Source organism: Pseudoliparis swirei, chromosome 20, assembly GCF_029220125.1.
Source record: "Pseudoliparis swirei isolate HS2019 ecotype Mariana Trench chromosome 20, NWPU_hadal_v1, whole genome shotgun sequence".
NCBI lineage: Eukaryota > Metazoa > Chordata > Actinopteri > Perciformes > Liparidae > Pseudoliparis > Pseudoliparis swirei.
The window spans coordinates 7,569,254-7,581,626 of record NC_079407.1 but is presented as its reverse complement, the minus strand read 5'-3'; the positions used below and the strand labels follow the sequence as shown (position 1 = coordinate 7,581,626).

At 46.3% G+C, this 12,373-nt stretch overlaps 1 protein-coding gene across 1 annotated transcript in view; it reads left to right on the top strand.

The window, feature by feature from the left end:
* Positions 1-12,373, top strand: part of LOC130210412 (serine-protein kinase ATM-like) — a 30,255-nt gene that overhangs the window by 13,366 nt on the left and 4,516 nt on the right. Inside the window, 28 exon segments of the mRNA XM_056440690.1 lie at positions 15-89; positions 92-109; positions 198-369; positions 479-620; positions 762-938; positions 1,171-1,348; positions 1,995-2,100; positions 2,245-2,403; positions 2,607-2,715; positions 3,404-3,492; positions 3,607-3,709; positions 3,799-3,947; positions 4,096-4,200; positions 4,292-4,411; positions 4,501-4,735; positions 4,819-4,989; positions 5,233-5,361; positions 6,037-6,254; positions 6,398-6,453; positions 6,456-6,601; positions 6,733-6,858; positions 7,077-7,217; positions 7,455-7,593; positions 7,831-7,913; positions 8,179-8,319; positions 9,015-9,131; positions 9,322-9,471; positions 9,560-9,725. Coding sequence (XP_056296665.1) covers positions 15-89; positions 92-109; positions 198-369; positions 479-620; positions 762-938; positions 1,171-1,348; positions 1,995-2,100; positions 2,245-2,403; positions 2,607-2,715; positions 3,404-3,492; positions 3,607-3,709; positions 3,799-3,947; positions 4,096-4,200; positions 4,292-4,411; positions 4,501-4,735; positions 4,819-4,989; positions 5,233-5,361; positions 6,037-6,254; positions 6,398-6,453; positions 6,456-6,601; positions 6,733-6,858; positions 7,077-7,217; positions 7,455-7,593; positions 7,831-7,913; positions 8,179-8,319; positions 9,015-9,131; positions 9,322-9,471; positions 9,560-9,725 — 3,720 coding nt within the window.

Genomic DNA, 12,373 nt, shown 5'->3' with positions numbered 1-12,373 from the left:
TGTCCTTCCTGTAGCTGAACCCACTGACAGTGTGCTGGTGAAGCTGGTTCTCAGTCTACTGCAGCTCTGTAAGCTAGCAGCCAACCACCCGGAGGAGCCGACATTCTCGGTATGAAATCAAATAACTCCTACAGCGACAGTAACCTGCGTTCTATTAGTCGTTTGTCATAAGTACAAACACAAATATGTTCCTGCAGAGGCAGCAGGCAGCTGTCTGGGAGAAATGGGTCCTGTGGATTTCTCCACCATCGCCCTGCTTCATGGCAGAGACCCCCTGTATGAAAAGGCCGTGTCTCTCTTCACTTCCACCGAGTCACAGTGTCTTTACATCGTCCTCAACTGCATGAACGACGCACTCACTCAACAGCGGTACTAGACGCCGAAATCTCAGTGATCAAACATTTGTTGTCCACGACTAGAGTCGGGAGCGGCTTGTGTTTATATTTACTGTGTTTTTTGTGCCGCGATCCTCTGCCAGTATCGAGGTGAGGCAGGCCGCCGCTCAGTGTGTGAAGAGCATCCTCGCCACTCAGTCTGGAGTCGATTTCTGGGAGCAGCACAAAGACAACAGAGACCCCATGCTGACCTACCTCAACCCCTTTAGAAAGGCCAAAGAGAAGGTGGGTTATACCAATTTACAGAACAACCCCTTTTCAACACTTTGTTCTCCAGTTGGACACCAATGTATCTCCCTCACGTGTATGAATGGGTTTTCGGTAACATCTGTGTCTGACGCTTTATCCTTGACTTTCCTCAACCAGGTGGAAGTTGTGAGTGATGAGGTGAGTTTGGAGGCCAGGAAGAAGCTGGTGAGTGAGGAGTTCTGGATTCCCCGGGCGGGCGGCCACAAGGCCTGGCTGAATGCTCTGTGCACCTCCCTGCTCGACAGTGGAGGAGTCAGGAGAGAAGCTCTGCTGATGTCACGGCCGCTGTGTCTGGTGAGCCCACGGACGTTAGCTGAAGACCTCTCACCCTGCCTACACACACACACCGTTTGAATGGAGTTCAATGTGCTGACAGTTTCAGCATCTTGGATTGGTTTTTTTGTTCTTAAGAGCATTTTGTCGCATTTGTGGTGCACATTTCGTCTCATACTGTCCATCAACCAGTTCTATTTTGAACCCAGAGCTCCGGCTCTAACCGCGCCGTGTGTCCTCGGTCTGTCTCCAGGTGAGGGTGGACTGCTGTCAGAGGCTGCTGCCGCTCATCATTCACTCCATCCTTCTGGAAGACACTAATGGTTTGTGGAGGGAGTTGCTCTCCTCCCACATTCGGGACTTCTTCAGCTTTTGTTCCAGAAGCGCTCAGGCTGCCAGTCGCTCTGCCACGCCTCTCAACTCTGACTGTGGTAAGCTTGAGAGTATGACAAACAATACAGCTCCAATATGTCTCTTCATCCGCTCACGTTCAGGAGGTGGTATTCAATTCAGTTTATTTTGTATAGCCCAATATCACAAATTACAAATATGCCTCAGAGGGCTTTACAATCTGTACACATACGACATCCCTGTCCCAAGACATCACATCGGATCAGGAAAAACTCCCAAGAAATATAAAAAAACCTTTCACAGGGAAAAAAGGGAAGAAACCTTCAGGAGAGCAACAGAGGAGGATCCCTCTCCAGGATGGACAGAAGCAATATATGTCATGTGTACAGAAAGAATCTTTACAGAGTTACAACACATTCAATGAGTATGACAGATTGTATGAATAGTTGGTTGTAGGCATGGACCACGATCCAGACCTCCATGATCCATCAGGCAGATGGAGGTAGAGGAGGAGTGGGCGGGGCATCAGCAGGGCCATGTCATCAGATCCAATGGACCCTATGAGATGTGAAGTCACAAGGACTCCAGAGAGGAAGCAGAGTTAATAATGTGCAATGGAGAGATTAACATTCAACCATAAGGAGAGAGAGAAGAGGAAATAGGTGCTCAGTGTATCCTATGATATGTTTTTAGATATGTTTGTGATTGAAGTGTATTATTCTTCAGAGTCAGATGCTGCCAGTCAGGGCTTGTACGACAAGACCTCTCTGCGTACAATGCTTGCCGTTGTTGACTATCTGCGACACCAACAGAGGCCACTGGAAGCTGATAGGTTTGTTATTGTAATTAAATATGTGTCGGATGTTCAGGGATTCTGCATTTTCCCATTTGGACCTGCTTTGACTCTGATTCGAGTCTTTTTTCATGTAAACTGACAAACGGTGTCTTTGAAATAAACACTGTATCCTCCTTCCAGCAGCTCCTGTGGCACGGTGTGTGACTCAAACTCCTGGCTGGAGCTGAACTACCTGGAGGTGGCCAAAGCCGCTCAGTCCTGCTCGGCTCATTTCACGGCTCTGCTGTACACTGAGCTCTATGTGGATAAGATCAAAGCTAACATGGAGGAAAGTCGACGGTATGCAACTTGTAAACATTGTTCATGATTCAGACACTTTTATTTTTCATTCGCATTATAAATTGGTTCTCTACTTAAAAGCAATATGTAAACCCTTTTTTTAAAGCTACTAAAAAACTACATCTATGTTCAATGTAATAAGCATTTTGAGAGTTTTATAAAATGATCCTTTTATTTTATCCGTGCATTTACCACATCTTCAGAACCAACTCCAGAGCAACACGTATGCTCAATTTTGAAGAGAACAGCCAGAACCTCACCGTCTCCAGCCTCACTAAGAAGAGTATGGAGGACACCAATATCAGCCTGCAGGTCAGTTTTTCATTTAACGAGTTTGTATCTAAATCAACAACACAAAGAAATTGCTTATTCATATTTTTTCCCCCTGAAGTATTTCTGAAGAATGCCCCCTGAAGTAGTTAAAGTTAGATTGTTGTGAGACCAAGTTTCATGACCAATGACTTCAACACTTGTGACAAATGCACAACACTTTTCAATTCAGTTTATTTTGTATAGCCCATTATCACAAATTCCAAATTTGCCTCAGAGGGTTTTACAATCTACACATACGACATCCCTGTCCCAGGACCTCACATCGGATCAGGAAAAACTCCCACAAAATAGAAAGAACCCTTTCACGGGGAAAAAAGGGAAGAAACCTTCAGGAGAGCAACAGAGGAGGATCCCTATCCAGGATGGACAGATGCATTATATGTCATGTGTACAGAAGGAATCATTACAGAGTTACAACACATTCAATGAGTATTACAGTGTAGGAATAGTTGGTAGTAGTCATGCACCACGATCCAGACCTCTGTGATCCATCAGGCAGATGGAGGTAGAGAGGAGGAGTGGGCGGAGCATCGTAATGCATTACTTGTTACAGGGGTTGGGCACAACAGTGTAAATGGCTGTAAAATAGTCTGCAATCCAATATATATTCATTCTGTCATGAGTGATGAGGGATTTATTTCCGCTTTCTATTACATTTTTTTTGTAGGAGCTGCTGATTGAGGTGTATCGCAGCATCGGAGAGCCTGATAGTCTGTATGGCTGCGGCGGGGAGACGATGACCAGTCCACTGATAAGGTAATCGATAAGTTGATTAATGAGAACTGCATCACTTTCACATTGTCACTTGTTCCCTGCATTGTTTTAATCATGATCAGAAATACAAAGATCGTGTGTCACACTCATTTATAGGATTCGAACCTATGAGCATGAGGCTATGTGGGGCAAGGCCCTGACTTCGTATGACCTTCACACTCCTCTGCCTGAGGTCACTCGTCAAGTGGGAATCGTGGAGGTAACATAACGATGGGGAATTTGTATTTCTTATTTCAGATATTGATGCATGTAATGCAGCCTCTTGAGTTGTTACGTTTGCACCAACAGGGCCTGCAGAACTTTGGTCTGAGCAGCATCCTTGCCACCTACATGAGGGGTCTGGAGAGTGAAGGGGTGGAGTGGGGAGCGGAGCTGAGAGAGCTCCGCTTCCAGGCCGCCTGGAGGAACACACAGTGGGACTGTGAGCTGTCGGAGAGGTGAGGCGAAACACACACACACACACACATACAGCTAGGTGTGTGGTGCCTGCTACACAAAACACAACTGTAACCCACCAGAGAAGCAGAGGCAGTCTCTCACCTAATACCTCCCCCCCCCCCCTCTGAATCTAATTTGTTATATCAGGAGTGAAAATTCCAAACCCAGCTTCCACGAATCACTGTTTTGTTCCCTGCAAGCGCTAAGGGATGAAGAATTCTCCATATTTGATGAAACAATGAAACAGGCCAGGTAATGATTTGCAATTTCCGTTTCTTACTCTAATTCAGTTTTCCCACTTGTAGAAGAATCCACCCATCTATGTGCTTGTGCGTTTCCACAGGGGTGCAGATGTGGAGGAGCTGTGCAGAGGCAGTCTGGAGGCTGTGTCTTCTCTGTACCCGTCTCTCAGGAACCTGCAGATCATCAGGGAGCTGGAGAGTGTGAAGCGGCTTTTTTCGAGGTGATGTGAGCGGTCAAACATGAGGAACAACGTCGTCATGCATACAGGAAGGAGTCTTGAGGATTTATGTGATGTACTTTTAATATCAGGCCCTTCTCGGATGTGACTCTGATGGAGGTTTGCAGCGAGTGGCGACAGCACTCCCAGCTGCTCGCTGACAGTGACTTTTCTTTGGTGGAGCCCATACTGGCCGTCCGCACTGTGGCCCACCACACCCTGATATCCAGGGTGAGGGACCCCGACAGCACCCACTACCTCAGGTCTGTGCTCTCTGACCACCTCATGGAGCTCTGTCGGCTGGCTCGAAAGGCTGGGAATACGCAGGTAGTGTGTGTGTGTGTGCGTGTGCGTGTGCGTCTTTGTGTTTTATTTTAACAACAAAATACTCTGTTGTTTTTCCTGTCCAGCTCGCAGAGCGGGCAGTCTTCCAGATGAAGCAGCATGGCGGTGAAGGCTCCTTGGATTTACCCTCTGTGTTGTCATGGCAACTGGAAGAGGCCCAGGTGTTCTGGGCAAAAGGGGAGCAGGGACTTGCCCTGGGCCTGTTGAGACAGATGATACACAACCATGAGGACAAGGTCAGACCTAAACACACAGACAGGATATTTAGCGTCTATTAAAAAAAACATAACTTTAATTCTGGAACATCTTTGCATGTTATTATTACGCTGTCCACTGAGACTATTTTTCACATTGCAACGAGTGCAACACAGTAAGATTGATTTTATAAATAGCAACGTGTTCATCGTCATGCATGAGATTAATTAAAATCCAAAATGTCAAGGGACACCATTGAACTATTCTGTGGTTTTTTTTTTTAGGTTGGCCAGGTGGACTTGAATCCTGCTCGGGTCCCGGTCTACACTGAGTGCCTCAGGCTGTGTGGTAATTGGCTGTCTGAGACTTGCCTGGAAAGCCCCGGAGTAATACTGGAGAAATACATGCAGCGGGTAAGAGGAAGATGGACAGAAAGTGATAAAGTCATAAAGACATGCACCGCAGCCTCACCCCGGTTCGTATGGATGTGAATGAATGTTGGTGGTGGTCGGAGGTGCCGTAGGCGCTGATTGGCAGCCACGCTTCCGTCAGTCTGCCCCAGGGCAGCTGTGGCTACTGATGTAGCTTACCACCACAGGGATGACTGTGTGTGTGTGTGACTACTGGACTCTGACTACTGTAAGCGACTCTGTACTTCAGGTGCCTTGAGAAGCGCTATATAAAATAAATGATTATTATTATTATTATTATGTCCATAGATCATGGAAAGTGGAAAAAGGCGGCAAAACAGAAATCTAAATGTCTCAAAATATCTAATATGTGTAACGTGATAGATTTCTTTAACACCTTGAAGTACACACACATTTGTTACCCATCATTTATGTCCAGATGGATTTAAGAGTAGTCCCAAGGACATAACTTCTTCAACTTAACAGTTCATGTCCTCGAGCTACGGCAGATTCATGTGATGTTTCTTTGGCTTTTAAAATATTGTTTTACATTGAAATATATATGTATATAAAATATATTTTTTTCTTTCACAGTTGATGCTTCAATGTCGGTATTATTTTGACACAAACTAGCTTTTGACAGAGAAGCCGTAAAAGTCTCCTGTGCTGTCTCTTCAGGCGGTGGAGGTGATCGAGGAGGAATCCGGAGTGCAGGACTCCAGGCTGCAGAGTCAGCGCACTGAGGCCTTCCTGTCTCTGGCCCGCTTCTCTGACGCTCAGTACCAGAGCATCGACAAGTACATGAACTCCTCTGAGTTTGAGAACAAGCAGGCGCTGCTGGAGAAGGCCAAAGAAGAAGTGGACTTGATAAAGGAGCGCAAATTGACTTCCAACAGGTGCGTGCTCTGTTAGCTTTTTCCCACTTGGATCCTCCACAGTTGGATCCTTCCTCTGCAAAGATTTAACATTTTACGTGAATAATGAATACAAAGCGGTAGATGGCTGATTAGATGGACGGGCTCTTCCTCTGACTTCACAGGTACACAGTGAAGGTGGAGAAAGAGCTGGAGCTGGATGAGAAGGCCCTGTCCAACCTGCGGGCCGACAGCGTTTCCTGTGTAAAGCTGTGGAGAATTACATCCAGTGTCTGGAGGAAGGGGAGGAGCATGACACCTGGGTGTTTCGCCTGGCTTCGCTGTGGCTGCAGAATGCCGGCGATAAGGCCGTAAACGACATCATGAATGTTGGTTAAAACACATCTGAATCGCTTCGCGTTTGATTTTTGGACTAGAATGCCTCTGTAATTAAAGGAATATCATATCATATCATAAAAGGAGGCCCAGTGCTTTACATTTCACTTATTTTGTGTTCCAGAAAAAGGGGAAGCGGATCCCTTCCTACAAGTTTCTGCCTCTCATGTATCAGCTGGCTGCTCGCATGGGAACCAAGATGGCTACTGGTATTAGCGAGGATCCAGGTTTCCATGATGTCCTCAGCGACGTAATGCAACTTTAAAAAACAAAAACAAATTAACAGCTGTATATTATTGATCTCCTGCAAGACGCAGCAATCTGACGTTTCTCAATGATGACTTTAGTGTCTAACTGGTGTCACTCAATACCAGAAAAATCCAACTTTGTATCAAACACAGATGCAGAAAATGGATTATCTTTTCTTTTTTTTTAAGCTGCTGCTTTATTTGTTTTCTCTCCTCACAGCTGATCTGCCGGGCATCTCTGGAGCACCCTCATCACACACTCTTCATCATCCTCGCCCTGGTGAACGCCAACAAAGATGAGACCTTTTGCATGCCTCGACTCTCTAAGAGCGCTCCCCAGCAGCCATCACCGTTCGACCTGGTGAGACTTTCATTAGATTGTTCTCTGTTTCATGTGAAAATACACGAGTAGGTTTAATCAAATAACAATTTAAAGAGCTCTCTTGGATCAAATCAAGATATTAATCATGTTTTTATCGCTAGTTTTAGTCAAGTTTAGTATAAAATGCCCCCTCCTCCTTCAGTCACCTCCCCAAATATATTTTTTCCAAACGGCGCCAGTTTTGTCTTTACAAGTTAGGTTTTGGTTCTGGTGCAGGAGCGGTCTGCCGTGGCCCAGAAGATCATCAGTGTGATCAGGAAACAGAGAGGCAAGATGATACGAGGGCTCGAGCGCCTGTGTGACGCCTACATCATTCTGGCTTATATGGACGCCAGCAAGCACAAGAAGGAGAAGAGTGAGTGGTCGGAGCACAGTGGCGTACATAAACACTCACACTGGACGGCTTTTCAAGGATTTAAGGATAGCTGTCCTTGAAATTCCAACATGTATCACATTTCAAATGGCATTTAGTTTGCTATTTCTGTTTGATTAGAGTGAAATTTGGGGGGAAACACTTCTTGTTCTTACCTCTCAATGTGTGTATTAAAGATCGAGATGTTTAGTCATCCTTTGTGTGCTCTTTTCATGACAGAAGCTATTCCCATCCCTGCTGATCAGCCCATCCTGCAAATAAAAAACCTGGATGAGGTTGCCATCCCCACAATGGAGATCAAGGTAATTAATGATCAAACTTCTCAACTCATCTTTGTGATGTCATTCCTGTAGATGACACATGTATGCATGCAAAGGGTTTCCTATTACAAGGGATACTTTTATTTTATTAGCAGAGTGGATTTTATTTGACTAATATTCTTGTTGAATGTAACTTTATACAATGGATTTCCTGTTGAAATACACTTTTTAAATGTGAAAAAAGCGAATGACACGTCAGGTAAAAGTGTGTTGTGAAATAACAAGTGTTGTTTCATTGTGCAAATAGGTGGATCCATCTGGTTGCTATGACAACCTGGTGACTGTCAGATCCTTCATGCCCCAGTATCACCTGGCCGGAGGAAACAACCTGCCCAAGATCATCGACTGTGTCGGCTCCGACGGCAAGAGCAGGAAACAACTGGTCAAGGTGTGTGTGCGTGTGTGTGAAAGAAAGCATGTTTTTATATCATTAAAACTAGAGTAAGCCTGGCTGAAAAGTCCATTAATTAAACACATTTAGTGTGTCTGTGTGTGTGTGTGTGTTCTTGACTAAACAAACCCCTTCTCTTTGAAGCTGAAGCCGCTGTCATGTGTGGTTGCCGTCGGCCCTGACAGAGAACCTGCTCACTTTTAACTCGAGTTCTTTTCCATTTTACTTTAGTAATGATTCATCTGGTTTTTGTACCAGGGCAAATACACAGTTTGTTTTATTACTCCGACACCTTTGTAATGAGGACATTCTTTAGGGGACATTGTGTGTGTGTGAGCGCATGTTTGTGTTTGCGGTAACACTTGTCAGCCACTTGACTGCTAATAAGTCACCACTGAGACACTTTGGGAGAGTCATGGAGCAGTCCGCCCCCCCACCCCGATCTTTAACCTCAGTTCTACTTTTCTATCAATGTTCATCCTTGTTTATGTCACATGGAGAAAAAAGGTGTAATATTTAGGGATATCTTACGCAACCATGTGTCATGATGAGTTTCACATTACTGCGTCCGTCTTGAGCCTTTCTGGTGTTTTGAAGACTAAAAACAGTTGTTCTAACCGCAGAGTGCAGAGGCTCTCGGCGCCGCGGTACACGGCATGTTCTCCGGTGACCTTTGGCCTCTCTGTTACCAGGGTCGAGACGACCTGCGGCAGGACGCGGTGATGCAGCAGGTGTTCAGCATGTGCTCCATGCTGCTGCAGCGCAACACGGACACCCGCAAGAGGAAGCTCAACATCAGACGATACAAGGTGAGACACATCTCATCTTCTTTCTTTTGTAAACACTTGATCTTGTCTTTAAACGTTTTGCTCTTTAATTCAACGAGGACATAATAAATCAGGTGGAATCTTTTTCTTCGATGTTTGATCTTTCTGTCGTTGCCCTGTAATTCCCTTATTTCCTTCAAAGCTGCTTTCTCTCTCTCTTCTCCATCCGCAGGTGGTGCCGTTCACACAGCGTAGCGGCGTGTTGGAGTGGTGTTCGGGCACTGTGCCGATCGGGGATTTTCTGCTGGATCCCATTAAAGGAGCCCACAAACGCTTCCGACCTCGGGACCTGACCAACATGGCCTGCCGCAAGAAGATGATGGTACTGTTGGCTCACCGTGTTGTCAGCTGCGCCTGAACTTGTCTATTTCCTTCTTTGTGTATGTTAATTGGTTTTGGTGCAACTGCAGGAGGCTCAGAAGCTGGCGTTCGATGGGAAGCTCCAGGCCTACAGCGAGGTGTGCAAGAACTTCCGTCCGGTCTTCAGGTATTTCTGCATGGAGCGATTCCTGGACCCCGCCGTGTGGATGGAGAAACGGCTGGCTTACACTCGCAGTGTGGCCACTTCTTCTATAGGTACACCCAGTGTCATGTTCACCCCTTCTTCTATAGGTACACCCAGTGTCATGTTCACCCCTTCTTCTATAGGTACACCCAGTGTCATGTTCACCCCTTCTTCTATAGGTACACCCAGTGTCATGTTCACCCCTTCTTCTATAGGTACACCCAGTGTCATGTTCACCACTTCTTCTATAGGTACACCCAGTGTCATGTTCACCCCTTCTTCTATAGGTACACCCAGTGTCATGTTCACCCCTTCTTCTATAGGTACACCCAGTGTCATGTTCACCACTTCTTCTATAGGTACACCCAGTGTCATGTTCACCACTTCTTCTATAGGTACACCCAGTATCATGTTCACCCCTTCTTCTATAGGTACACCCAGTGTCATGTTCACCCCTTCTTCTATAGGTACACCCAGTGTCATGTTCACCACTTCTTCTATAGGTACACCCAGTATCATGTTCACCCCTTCTTCTATAGGTACACCCAGTGTCATGTTCACCACTTCTTCTATAGGTACACCCAGTGTCATGTTCACCCCTTCTTCTATAGGTACACCCAGTGTCATGTTCACCACTTCTTCTATAGGTACACCCAGTATCATGTTCACCCCTTCTTCTATAGGTACACCCAGTGTCATGTTCACCACTTCTTCTATAGGTACACCCAGTGTCATGTTCACCACTTCTTCTATAGGTACACCCAGTGTCATGTTCACCACTTCTTCTATAGGTACACCCAGTGTCATGTTCACCACTTCTTCTGTAGGTACACCCAGTATCATGTTCACCCCTTCTTCTATAGGTACACCCAGTGTCATGTTCACCCCTTCTTCTATAGGTACACCCAGTGTCATGTTCACCCCTTCTTCTATAGGTACACCCAGTGTCATGTTCACCCCTTCTTCTATAGGTACACCCAGTGTCATGTTCACCCCTTCTTCTATAGGTACACCCAGTGTCATGTTCACCCCAGGGCTCGTCTTCAGCCCATGGCATCTTAAAAAGGGGCCACAGCACAAATAATAATAATAATAATAATAAATTTAATTTATAACGCACTTTACATCCAACGAAGGATCTCAAAGTGCTACATTGCACAAAAAGGGGAAAAACTAAAAACAAACAAAGGAGAAGAATTAAAATAAATAAAATAAAACCAAACATAAATGACTTTAGAGTTTAAAAAGTAGTCAATCAAACGCTTTTCTAAAAAGATAGGTTTTCAGGCCTTTTTTAAAAGAATCCACAGTCTGCGGTGCCCTTAAATGGTCGGGGAGAGCATTCCACAGACTGGGAGCAGCTGTACAGAAGGCGCGGTCGCCCATGGTTCGGAGCCTTGTCCTCCGAGGCTGGAGGAGGTTGGCCAGTCCAGAGCGGAGATGGCGTGGGGAGGATTGGGGGGTGATGAGTTCTTTAAGGTAGAGGGGGGCAGTGCCATGGAGGCACTGGTGGGTCAGCAGGGAGACTTTGAATTTAATCCTGTACTGGACCGGTAGCCAGTGGAGGGATTTGAGGCGGGTGTGATGTGGTCGCTTCGCACCTCATCAGGATCCTAGCAGCACAGTTCTGGATGTACTGCAGCTGCTGGATGTTCTTGCTAGGGATCCCGATGAGGAGTGCGTTGCAGTAATCCAGCCTGGAGGAGACAAAGGCATGGACAAGTTTTTCGGCATCAGAGAGAGTGAGTGTGGGCGGAGTTTTGCAATGTTCCTGAGGTGGAAAAAGGAGGTCTTGCAAAGATGTTTGATGTGGGCCTCATAGGTCAGGTGAGGGTCCATTCTGACACCGAGGTTAGTGACTGAGGATGAAAGGTGGATGTCGTGGCCGGAGAAGTTGATGCTGGTGATAGTGGATGACCGGGTCTGGTGTGGGGTGCCAATAAGAATGGCTTCCGTTTTTGAACTGTTAAGTTGCAGAAAGTTAGCCGTCATCCATGCCTTTATCTCCTCCAGGCAGGTGGAGAGTGTGGATAGGGCTGCAGAGGGGGTTGGGTTGGTTTTGATGTAGAGTTGGGTGTCATCAGCGTAACAGTGGAAAAATATTCCATGCCGGCTGATGACACGACCAAGGGAGCATGTACAGAGTGAAGAGGATGGGGCCAAGGACTGATCCTTGAGGACACCACAGCTGACAGGGTGCATTTCTGACTTAGCACCTCCGAGGGACACATACTCCGTTCTGTCCGTGAGATATGATGTGAACCAGGCCAAGGTAGAGTCAGAGAGTCCGATGGAGGAGTGGAGGCGGTGTAGAAGAATGCAGTGGTCCACGGTGTCAAATGCTGCGGTGAGGTCAAGAAGGATAAGTAGTGATGGAGAGCCAGCATCAGCCGTCATCAGCAGGTCATTTGTGACCCTGACCAGAGCAGTTACAGTACTGTGGCCAGAGCGAAAACCAGACTGGAATTTCTCATACAGACTGTTTGATTTGAGATGGCTGTGGAGTTGGGCAGAAACTACCCTTTCCAACACCTTTGATAGGAAAGGGAGGTTGGAGATTGGGCGGTAGTTGGCAAGTACTTGGGGGTCAAGGCTGGGCTTTTTGAGTAGCGGCTTGATGACAGCAGTTTTCAGAGACGTGGGGACATGGCCAGACCGGAGGGAGTGGTTGATGATTTTAGTGATCAGGGGACTTATTGCAGAGGAGTGGTTTTTTATC